Here is a 19,879-nt window from a genome sequence, read left to right as displayed (position 1 = left end):
ACACACACACACACACACACACACACACACACACACACACACACACATATTTGGTATCTTTTCATTTTAAAAAGAAAAAAGGTTTAAAATGAGTTGTGCTCACACTCCAGATTTTTGAAAAAAAATTTCACTACCTGAAATTATGATGATAGCAAGTTCTACAAAATGTTTTCTTTCTTTTTTCCCGAGTAGCTGAAATTACAGACGTCTACCACCACACCTGGCTGTTTTGCCTTTTTAGTAGAGATGGGGTCTCACCATGTTGGCCAGGCTCGTCTTAAACTCCTGGTTTCAAGTGATCCACCTGCCTCAGCCTCCCAAAGTGCTAGGAGTACAGGCTTGAGCCACCACGTCCAGTCACAGACTGCTTTAAGAAAACATTTTGGCCCGGGCATGGTGGCTCATGCTTGTACTCCCAGCACTTTGGGAGGCCAAGGTAGGCAGATCACCTGAGGTCAGGAGTTTGAGACCAGCCTGGCTAACATGGTAAAACCCTGTCTGTATTAAAGATACAAAAAATTAGCTGGGTCTGGTGGCATGCACCTATAATCCCAGCTACTCGGGAGGCTGAGGCAGGAGAATCGCTTAAACCCGGGAGGCAGAGACTACAGTGAGCTGAGATCATGCCATTGCACTCCAGCTTGGGCAACAAGAGCAAAACTCTGTCTGGCTGGTGGGGGGTGAGCAGTCTGTAAAGTACGAAAATTCATGGAAATTAGTGCTGGGTCCATGGAGTTTTTGTTCATACATATGTCAAAGTATTAAATAGTAAATTCTGAGCAATATTAAATTGCTCAAATTATCCCTCATGACAGCCTTATGAGGGAGACATATTACTCCCCTTATTTTACCATGAGGTATCAGGCTCTGAAATGTTAAGTAATTTACTCATGTTCAGACAGTTAATCAATGTTAGAGATGAGATTTAAACCAGAAGGTAAGCAGTTTGTTGGTCAAGAACGCAAACACATACATAAAAGAATAACCTGCCAGGCGTTGCCCCCCACTCCCACTGCCTATAATCTTAGCATTTTGGGAGGCCAAGGCAGTTGGATCGCTTCAGTCTAGGAGTTTGAGACCAGCCTGGGCAATAAGGTCAAACCCCATGCCTACAAAAAATTAGCCAGGCATGGTGGCGCACACCTGTAATTCCAGCTACTCAAGGAGCCTGACATGGGAGGCTCACTTGACCCCAGGGGAGGTTGTAGTGAGCCAAGATTGGGCCATTGCACTCCAGCCTGGGTGACAGAGCAGGACCCTGTCTCAAAAAAAAAATAATAAAAAATAACCATCACCATCTTATTTATGTAATATTAAGAAACATGAAACAATCTAAACATTTGTATCATCAACTGGTTACATACAAATAACAGAGTAATATTATACACACTTACTGCAGTGATCTCTCTGTTGCCACTCTTGAATATTCTCTCCACAACTAAGCTTGCATCCCAAATATTTCTGGAACAAAAAATGTTTAATGATTGTACTGTAAATGAATAAAAACAATTACAATAAATTTCTTTCTCTAGGAACTCAATGGCTTTATTCAGTTTTTAAAACTTAGCAATTGTTTCATTTAATGTTTTTTACTAAGCTATCTAGAAGAATGGAATACTAGAAAATTTTCATACCTAATGTACCTCAGTTTTTCAGATAATGAAATATTGCTGAAGAAATATCAAAAGGCTCTGTATAATAAATTGTAAACAGGAAATTTACAAAGGGGCTCTGTACTGTTTCACATTTTTAAGCAAATGAGATGAATGAAATCAGACATCTCAAATCTAAGAGAAATACATACTAGGCATGATAGCTAACTAAGATGATGTAACAATGCAAAAAAACCACATTTCTTTATCCTTCCCTATATCTATCCCCTTTGCAGTATGATTTTGATGTCTCTCTCCTAAAAGTTGGTCTATTTCCCACCTTTTAAATCTGGATTGGCCCTGCGACTTCCCTCTGGCCAAATGAATGAGGTGGAAAAGCGCATGGTAAGCCAGTTGTGAGCCTAGGAATAAAGCTTTTGCAAGTTTCTACTCTTTCTCAAGGAACCCTGCCACCGCCAGCTAAATAATGTTTGGCTGGCCTGCTGGAGGATGAGAAACCATGTAGAGAACAACCAAGCTGTTTCAGCTGAGGCCATTACAGACCAGCTGGAAAATATAACCTTGAACATATGAGAGTCTAGCCAAGATAAGCATAGCTCTCTTCAACTTCACAACTGATTGCCTATCCTTGAATTAACCCAGGAAGATAAGAACTGCCCTGTTGAACTGTAGACACTTGTCACTGAGTTATGGGGAAGTTTTTAACACTGTACATCAATATGTACATAGATATACAGTTGACCTTTGAACAATATGGGCTTGAATTGTGTGGGTCCACTTATATACAGATATTTTTCCTACCTATGCTGCCCTAGTATACCAAAACCAACCATTCCTCTTCCTACTCCACAGCCTACTCAGTGTGAAGACAAGGATTACTCAGCGTGAAGACAAGGATTACGACCTTTATAGTGGTCCACTGGCACTTAATGAATAGTAAGTGTATTTTATCTTCCTTACGGTTTTCTTAATATTTTCTTCTCTAGCTTACTTTATTTTAAGAATACAGTGTATAATACACATAACACGAAATATCAGTGTTACAGCTGTTTTAGAATTTGTCTAGCAGGTGGTTTTCTGGTTTTTACCAGACATCCCCACACTCCCATACCATGCAAAAGTTGAAAAAAGAAAACACAAAAAACATACAAAATATGTGTTAATTGATTACTTACGTTATCAGTGAGGCTTCTAGACAGTAGGATATAAGTAGTTAGGAAAGTCAAAAGTTATACGTGAATTGCTGACTGCATGAGGGTTGAGGAAGTGTGGTTGGCACCCCCTAACCCCTACGTTAAGGAACAACCATATTTTGATGCTACGCACATACAAACATAGATCATGAGAGAGTGAGAGAAATAAAACACAGCAATGAATATAGTTAGATAATAAAAACTGAATGACAGAAAAGTTTTGCTGATGAACAAGTGAGCTATAACTAAAATTTAATAGAAATACATGACGTCCCAAATTCAGAGTTAAAAATATTTAACTACTCAAGATGGGACAAGGTGAGCAACAGTTCATTATTTCATGACAAACTTACCCCATAATCCGAGAAAAGTAAATGCAAATACCATTGTGTTTTCCAGAGTACACAATCTCTGGTCCAGTCACACAACTCATATTTGTGGCCTGAGTTGCTGGGTTTCCCAGAGCACACACTGGAGTTGACATGGCAGGAGGCTGTATACCTTGTACACACATAAGAAAAACAAATTTCTTAAAAATAGAAAACATACAATTCAGAATTCTCAATAACCCAAGTTTGTGTATCTAGACACAAAGGTAGGGGTATTTACAAAAATAATGAAATACACAGATATTTAATTTGGTTTTCCTTAATAAGAAGATAGATTTAAATGTGGATGGGCACTCCCAGGTAGACTTGCAAGCGCTCACAATGAACAATATAAAGGAAAGAAATTTGCAATCACTGCTTGTAATGCTGAGAGTGAAACAGAACTACTTACACAGATTTTAGGGTCTAATTTAATCCTGGCACCCTAATAATGGGCTTTCCAGGCATAATACAAGAGGAGCTCCTCCTAAACAAAAGGATTCGCATCCAAATGCCAAAACTTGCTTGGACATCAATTCCAAAATGATATTTACCTTCAAGGGAATAAGGCAAGTTAATCTGTTTCACACTAAGCAATAAGGACAACTCATCATGATAGCACTTCAAAAGAACAGTTGTAGCAATCCAAAACAAAGAAAAGAGGTACCATGGGGTGGTGTTCCCAAAAAGGATGGATTTGGATAGGGACTACCACTAGGAACAGGAGAACCTTAAAAGGGAAAGAAGAATATAAAGAGTTAGAAAAGCATATCTCAATGTTGTGAATGTGATCAAAATTAGGTACAGAAGCTATTTCCTTTTTCTTTTTTTGAAACAAGGCCTCCTTTTGTGGCTCAGGCTGGAGTACAGTGGCATGATCTCAGCTCACTGCAACATCTGCCTCCCAGGCTTAAGTGATTCTCCCATGTCAGCCTCCTGAGTAGCTGGGATTATAGGCTCACACCACCACAGGCCAATTAATTTTTATACTTTTAGTAGAGACAGGGTTTTACCATATTGGTCAGGCTGGTCTCTAACTACCAACCACAGGTGATCACCCACTTCAGCCAACCAAAGTGTGGGAATTACAGGTGTAAGCCACTGCACCTGGCCACAGAAGCTATTTCTAAACATAAAAAGGAGTCACATTGTCCATAATATATGCAAGAATTAGGGACTCATCTCCCAGAAACTTTCTAACAACTCCCACCTTGGAAAACACTGATGTGCGAGTTAATTATTATTAAATCATTCATTTCTTTCCGTCTAAATATATGGCAAATGAGTTACATAAATCTGATTGGTCACATCTTACTTCGCTCCTTACCATCATTAGGGATTCAATATTAATATAGCACTTTTAAGAGTCAGAATCTATAGAGGTATTCACCAATTACACAGTAACAGTAAATAAAACATAATTTAAAAAGGTTTATTGACAAAAATTGCTATAAAGGTTCTAAGATTCAAATGATTAGAAGCAATTTCAGTTCAATGTTTCATACTCACTAGAATAGACAGGAGACCCCAACATGGGACCAACATTACTTGGAGGGGGAAGAGTGGTTGGAAATCTCATCTGTGCTTCACCACCGTACCTATTTTTATGACAAGAGGTTGAGTTTATTCAGTAAAACAAACCATCCATCTGAAACACTGGAATTGTTCCTTTTCCTGCTTAGCTTCTAAACAAACACTTTAAGCATTACAGACTTTAATGTATTGTGTTAACAGTGAAATATATGCATAAGACTTATCATAAATATTTATTCAGTAAATGTGGACATGAAACTGCTATCAGGAAGAAATATACAGGACTCTGGTAACTTCTAAGAAAAAGATATGCAATACATAGAATTTACTTTGTGAGTAAATGGCGTTTAATTTTCATACTAGGTTATGGTTAGATACTCCTTTAAAAAACATTTCTAACCAAATTACATTTCAAATTCTTAAATATTTTCCAAATAGAAATATCTCTTTGGTACCACGTTTCCTTAAAGTAATTCAGAAGCCTTCAATACTAATGATACATATTAAGCAGAATTGGCATAGTGTTTAGGGAAGTAAAAAAGATAGATGAGATAGTAACTGAAGTAGAACAAAGTGTAGAAAGTAGACAAAAAGTTACAGAACAGAATCCAGAGTAAAAGTAACAATGCATAAACTATGCTAATTTAGTTGCCTCTATTACTATTATAATCTCTCCAGATTTCACCCTTTTGCAAATGAATTTTGATAATTTGCCTACATAGTCACTTAACTGTTTGGCAAGGCTTTATTACATTGATAATAAAATCATTTTTAAAAAGTGGCCCAGTAAACAAACAAATTTTTCATATACCTAAAGAAAGCCCGAGTAGCCCAGGCAGATATTTCTCTATCACAGGCGGCAGTGGAGCAAGCAAGAATAAGGCAAGTTGCACAAGCCTGGTCTTCCTGTAAAAAGAGGAATGTTAGCCCTATATTAAATATAAACATTTAAAATTATTTGTGTACTACTAGATGCAGTATTAAAGTCTGTATCTAGCCTAGAGCAGGTGTTCAATAAGTACTTGCTAACTGAATGAAATCAGTTAGTGTAAAAAGAGAAGTAAACTAAACTGGTTTGATTTTAAGTTCATCATAACCACCAGGATTACAGGATGCTTTCTTTTCCTTTTCACCTAGATTCTGACTCAGTTTCGGGCTTAAGTCTCCAATTTTCTTCCTGTGGTCTTTCTACTTTCTAGGAAATAATAAGTGGTAGCATTGAATACCTACCATGTGTCAGGTACTATTTTAAAAGTTTAGCATATATTAATCCTCATACCACATACTATTATAATGTATAAGGAAACTGAAGCCAAGAGAATTCAAGTAATTTACCTCAGTGGTAGAGGTGGGATTTTTAATGTAGCTGCTTTGAATCCAGTGTCTGTATACTTAAACTACTCGCAATTTTAACTATACCAATTCTAGTTATGGCTCTGAAATACTCAGGTCTCTACACTGTTGCCTCAAGTTTCTTCCTCATGTCATTAAGCCAAAACAAACAAAAAAGAACTTGTCCGTAAATGTCTTGTGCCTTTAATGAAAAGGCACTTATCACATAACTTGAACAAGAAACTATTACCAGCAGACTTCAATAAGAATTTATCAACAGAGAATAAAAATCTGAAAGCTTACTACAAGACTTACATTAACCCTATTTTCAAATGTCAGTTCACATACAATTACTTAAGTAAAGAAAGGAATATTAAGATTATCTGTTTATTACAGTATTCCAGTCCCAATTTACATAAACTATGACTCCCACTGTTTGTTTAAAATATTGTCACATTTTCTAAAAGTACATATAATTACCTGATGTAATTTAAAGAATCTTTCAATCTCTTCTCCATCTCCACCCACATTACTCACAAGTAGATGCCTCAGTTGATCTACAGGTCTAAGTTTATGAAACATAAGGCTCCCCTAAGAAATTTGAAAAAAGAACATAAATAATAGATTTACCAAGGTTGGCAAGTAGCATCTGACCTTGCTACCTTATTTGATAAAATAAATCAAACAAACAAACAAACAAAAAAAAACCTTTCAACAATACGAAGTAAGCTGGGCTTGGTGGCTCACATTTGTAATTCTAGCACTTCTGGGGGCTGAGGCAGAAGGATTGGTTGAGGTGATATGCAAAGTACAACTGGTCAAAAAGACCATTTGCATCTCAACTCAACCTCCAGTAGATCTATATATCTATAAAGAAAACTTAACATAATTGCCCCTACAAAGCTGCCCCTTAAACCAGAGAATTAGATTATTAATTAATCATGTTGCTATTTATATCAATTTAATCCCAAAAAAAGAGTTAGATCCATATTCATACCTTAAACCAGGATAAATTCCAAATAGAGCAGAAGACTTAAAGTACAAAATAAAGCTATCACAGTATTAGACTGGTACAAAAGCAACTGAGCTTTTCGCCATTACAATCAATGTTTTCACCAATAAACAAAAGGAACTATGAGTGAATTCTTTTATAAACCTTAGTGAGAAGCTTTTCAACTCTGACATATTTCTTTTTTTTTTGAGAAGGAGTTTCGCTCTTGTTACCCAGGCTGGAGTACAATGGTGCGATCTCGGCTCACTGCAACCTCCACCTCCTGGGTTCAGGCAATTCTCCTGCCTCAGCCTCCTGAGTAGCCAGGATTACAGCCACGTGCCACCATGCCCAGCTAATTTTCTGTATTTTTAGTAGAGACGGGGTTTCACCATGTTGACCAGGATGGTCTCGATCTCTTGACCTCGTGATCCACCCGCCTCGGCCTCCCAAAGTGCTGGGATTACAGGCTTGAGCCACCGTGCCTGGCCAACTCTGACATATTTCAAATGACGGCTGGGAAGATTGGCTCTCCCCACTTGTGTGCCTGGGAAAAATCTCAATAAACAAAGTGAAATAACAAACCAGAGAAAATATTTTAGGATAAAATCACAAAAAGGTAGTTTCCTTGATACATAAATTTTGATTCTACAAATGAAAGAACTCAATAGAAAAGTTGATATAGAATAAGAACAGATAGTTTACAGAAAGATAAATATGAAAAGAGAGGCTGGGCATGGTGGCTCACGCCTGTAATCCCAGCACTTTGGAAGGTTGAGGCAGGTGTCACCTGAGGTCAGCAGTCCAAGACCAGCCTGGTGAACATGGAGAAACCCTGTCTCTACTAAAAATACAGAAAATTGTTGGGCATGGTAGCATGTGCCTGTCTGTAATCCCAGCTACTTGGGAGGCTGAGGTAGGAGAATTGCTTGAACCCAGGAGGCAGAGGTTGCAGTGAGCCGAAATTGGGTCACTGTGCTCTAGCCTGGGTGACAAAGCAAGATTCAGTCTCAAAAAAAAAAAAAAAAAAAAAAAAAAGAAAAGTGAGTCAGGTGGGAGGGGATGAGGAATAAAAAATTACAATTTACACTATTCAGGTGTTAACACTAAAAGTCAGACTTCACCACAATGCCACATATTCATGTAATAAAAAAAAAGCATTTGTACCACCTAAATCTATTTAAAAATAAAAAAAAAAAAAAAAAGAGAGAGAGAGAGAGACAGTCTCTTAATAAGGAAGCATATGGTATGTAGACAGGCTTTGAGGAAACTGGCATTCACAAGCATCATTATTGAATATATAGAGGGAATGTGGGCAATAACTATCAAAATGATAAATGCATATAAAGATAGTATCGGGGCCGGGCGCGGTGGCTCAAGCCTGTAATCCCAGCACTTTGGGAGGCCGAGGCGGGTGGATCACAAGGTCAAGAGATCGAGACCATCCTGGTCAACATGGTGAAACCCCGTCTCTACTAAAAACACAAAAAATCAGCTGGGCATGGTGGCGCGTGCCTGTAATCCCAGCTACTCAGGAGGCTGAGGCAGGAGAATTGCCTGAACCCAGGAGACGGAGGTTGCGGTGAGCTGAGATCGCGCCATTGCACTCCAGCCTGGGTAACAAGAGCGAAACTCCGTCTCAAAAAAAAAAAAAAATAAAAAGATAGTATCAATATCACAGCAGATAGTAATATATTAATATTATAGCTTTACTGACATACATGCAAAATAATACGTATTATATGCACAGGGTTTTTTTTTAGGTGGAGTATCGCTCTTGCTACTATTGTCTACGCTGAAGTGCAATGGCTTGATCTTGGGTCAGTGCAACCTCTGCCTCCCAGGTTCAAGTGACTCTCCTGGCTCAGCCTCCCAAGTAGCTGGAAATAAAGGCATGCACCACCATGCCTGGCTAATTTTTGTTTTTAGCAGTGTTGGGAGTTTTGCCACGTTGGCCAGGCTGGTCTCATACTCCTGACCTCAGGTGACCTACCCGTCTCAGCCTCCCAAAGTGTTGGGATTACGGGCATGAGCCACTGTGGCTGGCCACAAGGTTGTATTTTTAAAATGTTTTTTTTTTTCATTTTTGAGACAGGGTCTCATTCTGCTACCCAGGCTGGAATGCAGTGGTGCAAACTTGGCTCACTTGCTACCACTGCCTCCTGGGCTCAGGTGATCCTCCCACCTCAGCCTCCAGAGTATCAGGGACACAGAGTAGCGGGGACAATAGACACGTGCCACCATACCTGGCTAATTTGTGTATTTTTTGCAGAGACAGGATTTCGCCATGTTGCCCAGCTGGTCTCGAACTCCTGGGCTCAAGTGATCCACCTACCTCAGCCTCTGAAAGTGCTGGGATTACAGGCATGAGCTACCGCAACTGGCCAAGGTTGTATTTTGAATAGCAAAGAAATCCATTAAGAGGGGTCTAGTGGGCTGGGCGCAGTAGCTCTCACTTGTAAATCCCAGCACTCTGGGAGGCCGAGGTAGCTGGGTCACCTGACATCATGAGTTTGAGACCAGCCTGACCAACACGGTGAAAACCTGTCTCTACTAAAAATACAAAAATTAGCCAGGCTTGGTGGGAGGCACCTGTAATCCCAGCTACTCGGAAGGCTGAGGCGAAGAAGCACTTGAACCCAGGAGGCGGACATTGCAGTGGGCCAAGATGGTGCCACTGCCCTCCAGTCTGGGTGACAGAGCGAGACTCCATCTCATTAAAAACAAACAAACAAACAAACAAACAAACAACGGGGGTCTAGTTAAATCTGGTACTTCCATACAAAGTGATACCTTTGAAATACAAATTAGAGAAAGTATTTATATATGAACATTGAAAGATCTCAAAAGTATATTTTTGAAATATAAAAAGCATGGTATAGGACAGTGTATTGTTCAAACAATATCTGTATTGTTTTTATATCCATAATATATCCCTGGAAGATACTATCAAAATGGGTGTCTAGAGGAAAGAGACCTGGACTGGATGGGAGATTTTACTGTATATTTTCCTCTATTAACCATATAAATTTCATCAATACATTAGTATATAAAAATTAAAATATTAAAAAAGTACTTTTAAGATGAGGTCTCGCTCTGTTGCCTACGCTAAAGTGCAGAGGCATGATCAAAGCTCACCATATAGCCTTGAACTCCTGGTTTCAAGCAATCTTCCTACTTCAGTCTTCCAAGCAGTGGGACACCAGGTGCACCACACCACCCTGCCGAGCTAATTTTTGTTTTTACTTTTTATAGAGACGGGATCTCACTCTGTTGACCAGGCTGATCTTAAACCCTTAGCCCCAAGTGATCCTCCCACTTCAGCCTACTCAAGTGCTGGGATCATAAGCATGGGCCATGGCATCAGGCCAGCTTATAGTATATTTTATGTTGCTAAACACTAGTGACAGAAATGCTACTTTAGAAAAATTTTAGCACTTATAAAGAACTGGGTTTGTTTTTGTTGAGACAGAGTATCGCTCTGTCACCCAGGATAGATGGAGTGCAGTGGCATGATCTCAGCTCACTGCAACCTCCACCTCAATCTCCTGCCTCAGCCTCCCAAATAATTGGGATTATAGGCGCCCGCTACCATGTCCACCTAATTTTTATATTTTTACTAGAGACAAGGTTTCACCATGTTGGCCAGGATGGTCTTAATCTCTTGACCTCGTGATCCATCCGCCTCAGCCTCCCAAAGTGCTGGGATTATAGGCTTGAGCCATTGCGCCTGGCCTTTTAAATTTTTTTTTTTTTTTTTTTTTTTTTTTTTTGAGATAGCGTCCCACTCTGTTACCCAGGCTGGAGAGCAGGGCAGTAATCTTGGCTCACTGTAACTTCTGAGTCCCAGGCTCAAGCAATCCTCCCACCTCAGACCCGAGTAGCTGGAACTACAGGTGCTCATCACCATGCCCAAGTAATTTTTATGTATTTTTTGTAGAGACAGGGTTTCACCATATTGACCAGAGTGGTCTCAGGACTCAAGCAATCCTCCTCCCTTAGCCTCCCAAAGTGCTGAGATTACAGGTGTGAGCGACCTCACCTGGCCTTGAGCTGGATTTTTGGAGCGTTTCTGGTATTATAAAGTATTATTTCAGAATACTATAAGAGTAAACATTCCTAAGTACTTAATAAAGTGATTCCATTGGACTGGGCATGGTGGCCTATGCCTGTAATCCCAGCACTTTGGGAGGCTGAGGTGGGTGGATCACCTGAGGCTGAGTTCGAGACCAGTCTGGCCAACAGGGTGAAATACCATCTGTACTAAAAATACAAAAGTTAGCCTGGCGTGGTGGCGCATGCCTGTAATCCCAGCTACTTGGGAGGCTGAGGCAGGACAATTGCTTGAACCCAGGAAGCGGAGGTTGCAGTAAGCTGAGATTGTGCCACTGCACTCCAGCCTGGGTGACAGAGTGAAACTCCGTCTCAAAAAAAAAAAAAGGCCAGGCACAGTGGCTCACGCCTGTAATACCAGCACTTTGGGAGGCTGAGGAGGCAGGCAGGTCATCTAAGGTTAGGCGTTTAAGACCAGCATGACCAACATGGTGAAACCCCCATCTCTACTAAAAATACAAAAATTAACTGGGTGTGGTCGCATGTGCCTGCAATCCCAGCTACTCAGGAGGCTAAGGCAGGAGAACAGCTTGAACCCAGGAGGCAGAGGTTGCAGTGAGCCGAGATCACGCCACTGCACTCCAACCTGGGGGACAGAGCAAGGCTCCATTCTCAAAAAAAACAAAAACACAAAAAACTTTCATTAAGCTGTTACTTCAGAGTCTTTGACAAAAATATTAAATATCACTTCTTTTTGTCACTACCATAACAGAGTACGTACATACCTGTGCTGAGAGGAGAACAAATTTCTTTGGGGGTAACATGTGCTGCTGTACAACAACTGGTGAATCAGTTATTGGAATATGATCCTTATTTAAGGGTGTAATTATCTTATCTACTTTCAATTCATCTATTGCAGAAAGAGCCCAGGAATGACCATCAACACGGGTTGTCATCTGTGTAAAAGAAATAAATGTTTTACATATCATACTGAAATTATATAATGCAAAAGAAAAAACTACAGACTTAACAAAGATGTAAATGTAATAAATTAATAGTACATGAATATATTTTAAAGTATGTATGTAATTTTCTACTATCATTTTTTTTTTATCAGGTATTTTCCAGGGTTTTTATTTTTGGGACAGTATCTTACTGTTACCCAAACTGAAGTGCAGTGGCATAATCACAGCTGACTGTAGTCTCCACCTCCCTGGGTTGATTCTTCCACCTCAACCTCCCACGTACCTGGGACTACAGAACGCCACCACACCCAGCTAATTTTTCTATGTTTTGTATAGACAGGGTTTTACCATGTTGCCCAGGATGCTCTTGAACTCAAACTCATGGGCTGATGTAATCTGCCGATCTTGGCCTCTCAAAGTGCTAATCAGGAATTTTCTTTGTTTTTTCTGAGATGGAGTCTCACCCTTTCACTGAGGCTGTAGTGCAGTGGCTCAATCAGAGCCCACTACAATACCTGCCTCCCAGGTTCAAGTGATTCTCCTGCCTCAGCCTTCGAGTATCTGGTATTACAGATGCACACCACCACAACCAGCTAATTTTTGCATTGCTAGTAGAGACAGGGTTTCGAGTTTTGCCACATTGGCCAGGCTGGTCTTGAACTCCTGACCTCAGGTGATCTGCCTGCCTTGGCCTCCCAAAGTGCTAGGATTAAGTGAGCCACCGTGCCCAGCCATACACAGGCATTTTCTATACTAAAACATAAATCTTTTTCTACTAGAGGACAAGGGCAAACTTTTCTCAAGATAAACTAAATACTATTTAATAGAATTATAATCCTCTCAATCAAATAGCTTCTACCATCATTCCAGGATAGATTGTATCTGCTAAGCTAATACAATCTTTCCTTTAAAAAGTATTTTACCTACCTAGGCAACATAATGAATCCCCATCTCTGCAAAAATTAAAAAACTACCTGGGTGTGGTGGTGTGTGCCTGCATGCCTAGCAACTCAGAAGGCTGAGGTAGGAGGACTGCTTAAACCCAGGAGTCTTGAGGTTAAACTGAGCTATCATGCCACTGCATTTCACTCTGGGTGACACGGCAAGACCCTGTCTCAGGAGAAAAAAAAAAAAAGGTATTTTAATTCTTTAAAACACTTTATAATAAAAAATTTCAAGCAGCCAAAAATGTAGAAAATATAGTAAAAGTCCACATGCTAAATACAAATACCTACTTTCAACAAATGTTAGCAGTTTGCCTGCATATTTTTGTTTTATTGTACTATTTGAAAATATAGGCATCATTTATCACTAATAAATACTTTTGCACATTATCTCCTAATAATAAGAATGTTTTCTTACAAACCATATAATAGTAACATTTAAAAATGTTATCGGCTGGGCGAGGTGGCTCATGCCTGTAATCCCAACACTCTGGGAGACCAAGGCAGGTGGATCCCTTAAGCTGAGGAGTTTGAGACCAGCCAGGGCTACATGGCAAAACCCTGTCTCTACTAAAAAATTAGACGAGCATGGTGGTATGTGCCTGTAGTCCCAGCTATATGACAGGATCTGAGGTGGGAGGATCCCTTGAACCTGGGAGGCAGCAGCAGTGAGCTCTGACTGTGCCACTGCACTCCAGCCTGGGAAACAGAGTGGTCTCAAAAAAAAAAAAAAAAAGTTACCAATTCCCTAATATAATTTAATACCTAGCCAATATAAAATTTCCCTTGCTAGTCCCATGTCTTTTATGACTATTTTTGGGAAACCAGGATTTGATCAAAGCTCATACACTACACCTGATTTTTTTTGTTGTTGAAAACAAAAGTCCACCTTTGTTTGAGAAAAACTCAAAGATTAAATCAAATTATATGACATGCAGCATTTGCTCTAAAAAAGTTAGGTGGGACAGTGTCTCACACCTGTAACCCCAGCACTTTGGGAGGCCAAGGTGGGAGGATCGCTTGAGCCCAGGAGTTCAAGACCAGTCTGGGCAATATAGTCAGACCCTGTCTCTACAACAAATTTAAAAGTTGAGGTACAGTGGCTCACGCCTGTAATCCCAGCACTTTGGGAGACCGAGGCAGGCGGACCACGAATTCAGGAGATTGAGACCATTCTGGCTTACATGGTGAAACTCTGTCTCTACTAAAAATACAAAAATTAGCTGGGTGTGGTGGTATATTCCTGTAGTCCCAGCTACTAAGGAGGGAGGATCGCTTGAAGCCGGGAGGCGGAAGTTGCAGTGAGCCGAGATGGCAGTACTGCACTCCAGCTTGGGCAAAAGAGCAAGACTCTGTTTCAAAAAAAAAAAATTGGCTGGATATGGTAATGCACACCCGTAGTCCCAGCTACTTGAGAGGCTAAGGTGGGAGGACTGTTTGGGCCTGGGCAACAGGGTGAGAACCTGTCTTTACCAAAAAAAAAAAAAAAAAGTTAACATTTGTGAAGTGCTTCCTATGAGTGCCAGGCATTATACTGAGTTATTTACAATCATGAGCTTATTTAGTCTCATAATGCCATAGAGGTAGGTATGATTACAACTATTATAGAGAAAGAAATAGAGGGCCAAAAACATGTTCTCTACTTCACAGTTCTGAGGAAGGAGAGCCAGGATTAAAATCAGCAACCCCCAAACACAGCATCTCAACTAGGACAGAGTTTATATCTTATTAAGCTCCGAATCCTCACATTTCATCATAGCACAAGGCTGGTAGTACATGCTCAGTAAAGCTCAAAGAATAAAGGAAAGAGGGAGAAAGGCACTCCTTATCTCCCTCCTGTTCCTATCCCAGCTACTTGAACTGTATCAGAAATTTGGTAGAGTTCATGCAGACAACACTCCCATCCCTGGGAGTTGAGTTTTTCCTTCTCCCACTTACACACACCTTTTTCTAGTTCCCCTTTATGGAGGGGCTCAAATTTAAGAACCACCAGAAAACCACTAGTTTTCAGTGAAAACTAGAAGCAAAATGCCTGTGAAGAGGTAGCTCCAAAGAGAGAATACCAGACATTCACACCCCACTAGGGGTTGGTTTATCTGGTTTGATCAGCAGCCTCTGTGGGCTATGCAGCACTATTTAGGAGGACAGGGGTGGGGAGAAGATACCAAAGGAATGGAGAGAAGTAGCCTCCCCTTACCTTCTTATAAACTGGGGACTAGGATGGGCAGCTGAGGGCGGGGGCAGTTAGTGGGTTCATAGCAGCCTTGGCTCTCACCCAGGAAGATCACATCCACTTCATAATGTATGTGGTAATCTTTGTGTTTAAAACAAAACTGTGTGTGTGTGTGGGTGTGCCTTTGTGTATGTAGGAAAGAAAAATAAAATACAATAAGAAAGATGTTGGCAACTCAATTATCTCATGTAAGGTTCAACTGACTCTTCAAACTTTATGTTTGAAAGTTTGTATGATTAAAAAAAAACAGGGCCAGGCACAGCGGCCCACACCTGTAATCCTAGCACTTTGGGAGGCTGAGGTGGGTGGATCACCTGAGGTTAGAAGTTCAAGACCAGCCTGACCAACATGGAGAAACCCTGTCTCTACTAAAAATACAAAATTAGCCAGGCATGGTGGTACAAGCCTGTAATCCCAGCTACTTGGGAGGCTGAGGCAGGAGAATTGCTTGAGCCTAGCAGGCAGAGGTCGTGATGAGCCAAGATCATGCCATTGCACTCTAGGCTGGGCAACAAGAGCGAAGGGCGAGACTCCATCTTAAAAAAAAAAAAAAAAAATATATATATATATATATAAAATTGCAAAGAGATTGTTAGAACAAAATTCGAAGTCACAACTACAATGGATGGCCTCATAATTAAATAACTGAACAAACAACATATTTAAATGAGATAAAGGTCATTTCATATGAACCTGACCACGTTTTCAGACAAAAAAAAAAAAAACTTCAGAGAAGATACATGTATTTTCTGGTACATTATGGAAAACGTTCTGTAAAGGTCCAACGTTCTGTAAAGGTCCAACGTCCTTTAAAGACTTTTTTGTGATTACCACAGTAACTTCTAACCTGACAGAGGAAAAAAATAATTAACAGGATAATTTCTTTACATTATAATTCCTAATCATATGTTATTAGAAGCAAACTGCAATAAATCAGACAATAAAGTTTCTTAACATATTATCCTTCACTTAAAATTATGTAATAGTTTTTTCAGAATTGTCAGGATTACTTACCTGGGTTTCCATCATTGGCTTTTGGAAAGGAAAAGTATCATGGTTGACACACCATAAGATATCATTATCCTCATTTTCTGAGGCTGCCATCAATAGAATACCTAAAAGTTTAATACACAAAACATTATTACATCATGTCAAATAATATGCATCCTCAATAACCTTTATTATTAGGTTGGTGCAAAAGTAATTGCGGTTTTGCAATTAAACTTACAAAACCACAATCACTTATGCCAACTTAAAATTAACATATATAGATGTATATACAATATCAATCTTTATAAACAAATGAGTCACAAAATAAAATAATTCTCTGAAATACTGTATAATTATTTGTAGGGTAGAGTCATTAAGTGTTCTCAATTTTAAACTATATTTCTCTCAGGTAAACATATATTTTTTTCACATTTTAGCATTTTGGAATTTAGGGCATATATTACAGTCAATGGGTCTATCAATATCATTATTAATTTTTTTTCTTTTAGGCGGAGTTTTGCTCTTGTTGCCCAGGTTGGAGTGCAATGGCATGATCTTGGCTCACTGCAATCTCTGTCTCCCAGGTTCAAGTGATTTTCCTGCCTCAGCCTCCTGAGTAGCTGGGATTACAGGCATGCACCACCACGTGCAGCTAATTTTGTATTTTGCAGTTGATACAGGGTTTCATCTTGTTGGTCAGGCTGGTCTTGAACTCCTGACTTCAGGTGATCTGCCCACCTTGGCCTCCCAAAGTGCTGGGATTATAGGCATGAGCACCTATAAACCGCACCCTATAAACCTATAAACCGCACCCTGCCAATTACTAATTTTATAAAAATATACTTAGTACATAAAAAATGCTGTGACTGACAATTCACAATGTAATACAAGCTAATGTTGAATGAAATACAGTTTATATACTGATTAATTCAAACACACCATGAATAAAAATGATGAAGGTGCAAGAGGAACGGAAGAGGCAGTGTACTACAGAAGCAGTTATCTGGGTGAGGTGCTGTGGCTTATGCCTGTAATCCCAGCAGTTTAGGAGGCTGAAGCAGGCTGATTACTTGAGCCCAGGAGTTTGAGACTGGCCTGGGCAATAAAGTAAGACCTAGTCTGAACAAAAAATGAAGCATGACTACACACTGCACTCCTGCCTGGGTGATAGGAATGAGACACTATCTCAACAACAACAACAACAATAACAACAGCAGCGCAGCAATTATCTCAAGAAAAGTCGCCAACACGATGGCTCACATCTATAATCCTAGCATTTTGGGAGGCCAAGGTGGCAGGATTGCTTGAGCCCAGGAGTTCACCAGCCTGGGAAACATGGTGAAACCCCGTATCTACAAAAAACACAAAAATTAGCCAGGCATGCTGGCACACACCTGTAGTCCCAACTACTCAAGAGGTTGAGCAGAAAGGATCACCTGAGCCTGGGAGGTTGAAGCTATGGTGAGCCAAGATCCTGCCACTGCACTCCAGCCTGGGCAACAGAGTGACAACCTTCCTCTGCACCTTCAAATGACTTGGAAAAATATCCATATTCATGGATTTGAAGACTTAATATGGTTAAGGTGGCAACATAGCCCAAATTGATCTACAGATTCAGCTATCACAATCCAACCTCACTTTTTTTTTTGAGACAGAGTCTCACTCTGCGGCCCAGGTTGGAGTGCAGTTGTAGGATCTCAGCTCACTATAACTTTCACCTCCCTGGCTCAAGTGATTCTCTTGCCTCAGCCTCCCAAGTAGCTGGGACGATAGGCATGCCTCACCATGCCCAGATAATTTTTGTATTTTTAGTAGAGATGGGGTTTTGCCATGTTGGCCAGGCTGGTCTTGAACTCAAGTGATACACCCACCTCTGCCTCCCAAGGCATTGGGATTACAGGCATGAGACACTGTCCCTGGGCCCACCTCACTTTTTTTGAATAAATTAACAAGGTGACTCTAAAATTCATATGAAAATTTAAGAGACTCAGAATAGCCAAAATCATCTTTAAAAAAAAAAAAAAATCAGGCCAGGTGCATGGTGGCTCATGCCTGTAATCCCAGCACTTTAACAGGCCAAGTAGATGGGTCACTTGAGCTCAGGAGTTTGAGACCAGCCTAGGCAACAAGGCAAAAGCCTATCTGTACAAAATACACAAAAATTAGCTGGCGGTGGTGGCACACACCTGTAGCCTCTCTCAGCTACTCAGAAGGCTGAAGTGGGAAGATGGCTTGAGGCTGGGATGCAGAGGTTGCAGTGAGCGGAGATTGCGCTACTGCACTCCAGCCTGGGCAACAGAGCCAGACCATCTCAAAAAAAAAATAAAGATCAAAGTTAGAATAGTCACATGTACCAATTTTAATACTTACTACAAAGCAACAGTAATCAAGACTGTGCTACTGGCATAAGCATGGGTAATACAAACCAATGGAATAGAACTGAGAATCCAGAACTCATACATTAATGGGTAATTCACCTAAGACAATAAGACGAAGACAACTCAATGGGGAAATAATAGTCTTTCAACAACTGGTGCTCAGACAGCTGGATATCTACATGCAAAAGAATGAAGTCAGACTGCTACCTCATACAACATACAAAAATGATCACAAAACAGATCAAAATGAGTGAAAAGTACACTTTCAATTTCAACTTTTGATTTTCACTATTTCAACTTTTATTGTAGATCTAGGAGGTACATGCGCAGATTTGTTACTTGCGTATATTTTGTCATGCTAAGGTTTATGGTACAATTGATTCCATCAATCAGGTACTGAGCACAGTACCCAACAGTAAGTTTTTCAACCCTGTTCCCCTACTTCCCCGACCCTTCTAGTAGTCCCCAGTTTCTACTGTTGCCATCGGGTATTTTCAAATGCCTCAAATCACCATATAATTTTAACAATTTTAAGAATCTAATCTTAAATCTGATAGTATATCAGAACTTACCTTTACTATAAAGAGCTCTGTGTACTTTTGAAGGCTTTTCTACTGTTGAAGACGCTGAGAATCCAGGAGGTAAGCGGACGTGAACCAGCGTCAGTGTATTAGGCCGTGCTAATGGCTGTCTGAATGGACAAGTGCTGAAATATAACCTAACACCTGAAGATGGGGTAAAATTATGCATCAGTAATAGAAACTATGGACCTGACGGAAATATGTTATTGAAGCAATTACATATAGAAGCACAGAACTTTGCTAAAACCATATATAACTTTCCTGACTGATTTTAAATTACCATCTAGACTATCAGCTAAAATATAATCTAAGAATGTCACTCAAGGCCGGGTGTGGTGGTTCACACCTGTAATCCTAGCACTTTGGGAGGTCAAGGCGAGTGGATTACCTGAGATCAGGAGTTCGAGACCAGCCTGGCCTTCATAGTGAAACCCCATCTCTACTAACAATACAAAAATTAGCCAGGCATGGTGGCGTGTGCTAATACTATCCGCTACTAGGAGGGCTGAGGCAGGACAATCACTAGAACCTGGGAGGTAGAGGTTGCAGTGAGCCAAGACTGTGTCACTGCACTCCAGCCTGGGCAACACAGCAAGACTCCATCTCAAAATAAAAAGAAAAAGAAAATGTCACCCGAAATTTAGAGGTGAATCAATATATTTCTGTAGAAGGAACTTACAAAGACAACCAAGGAAGCTTGTGTTC

The 19,879-nt window shown here is 40.2% G+C and overlaps 1 protein-coding gene and 1 non-coding gene across 3 annotated transcripts in view; one reads left to right on the top strand and one right to left on the bottom strand.

Annotated features, from left to right (window-relative positions):
• NUP155 (nucleoporin 155) overlaps positions 1-19,879 on the bottom strand; it is an 81,169-nt gene that overhangs the window by 32,861 nt on the left and 28,429 nt on the right. For both annotated transcript variants that reach the window (XM_032278928.1, XM_032278929.1), the window contains 9 exons: positions 19,166-19,318; positions 16,240-16,340; positions 11,869-12,039; positions 6,520-6,630; positions 5,519-5,613; positions 4,684-4,772; positions 3,842-3,904; positions 3,160-3,307; positions 1,395-1,461 (listed from right to left, as the gene is read on the bottom strand). In XM_032278928.1, coding sequence (XP_032134819.1) covers positions 1,395-1,461; positions 3,160-3,307; positions 3,842-3,904; positions 4,684-4,772; positions 5,519-5,613; positions 6,520-6,630; positions 11,869-12,039; positions 16,240-16,340; positions 19,166-19,318 — 998 coding nt within the window. The remainder of the gene's footprint in view (positions 1-1,394; positions 1,462-3,159; positions 3,308-3,841; positions 3,905-4,683; positions 4,773-5,518; positions 5,614-6,519; positions 6,631-11,868; positions 12,040-16,239; positions 16,341-19,165; positions 19,319-19,879) is intronic.
• LOC116552490 lies at positions 2,649-2,713 on the top strand. Its single transcript, XR_004269417.1, has one exon. It is a non-coding gene; the product is annotated as a U7 small nuclear RNA (small nuclear RNA).

This window comes from Sapajus apella, unplaced genomic scaffold (genome assembly GCF_009761245.1).
Source record: "Sapajus apella isolate SASKATOON/1434 unplaced genomic scaffold, GSC_monkey_1.0 scaffold11, whole genome shotgun sequence".
Taxonomy (NCBI): domain Eukaryota; kingdom Metazoa; phylum Chordata; class Mammalia; order Primates; family Cebidae; genus Sapajus; species Sapajus apella.
The sequence above is the reverse complement of the archived record's forward strand: the minus strand, read 5'-3'. Positions and strand labels throughout refer to the sequence as shown.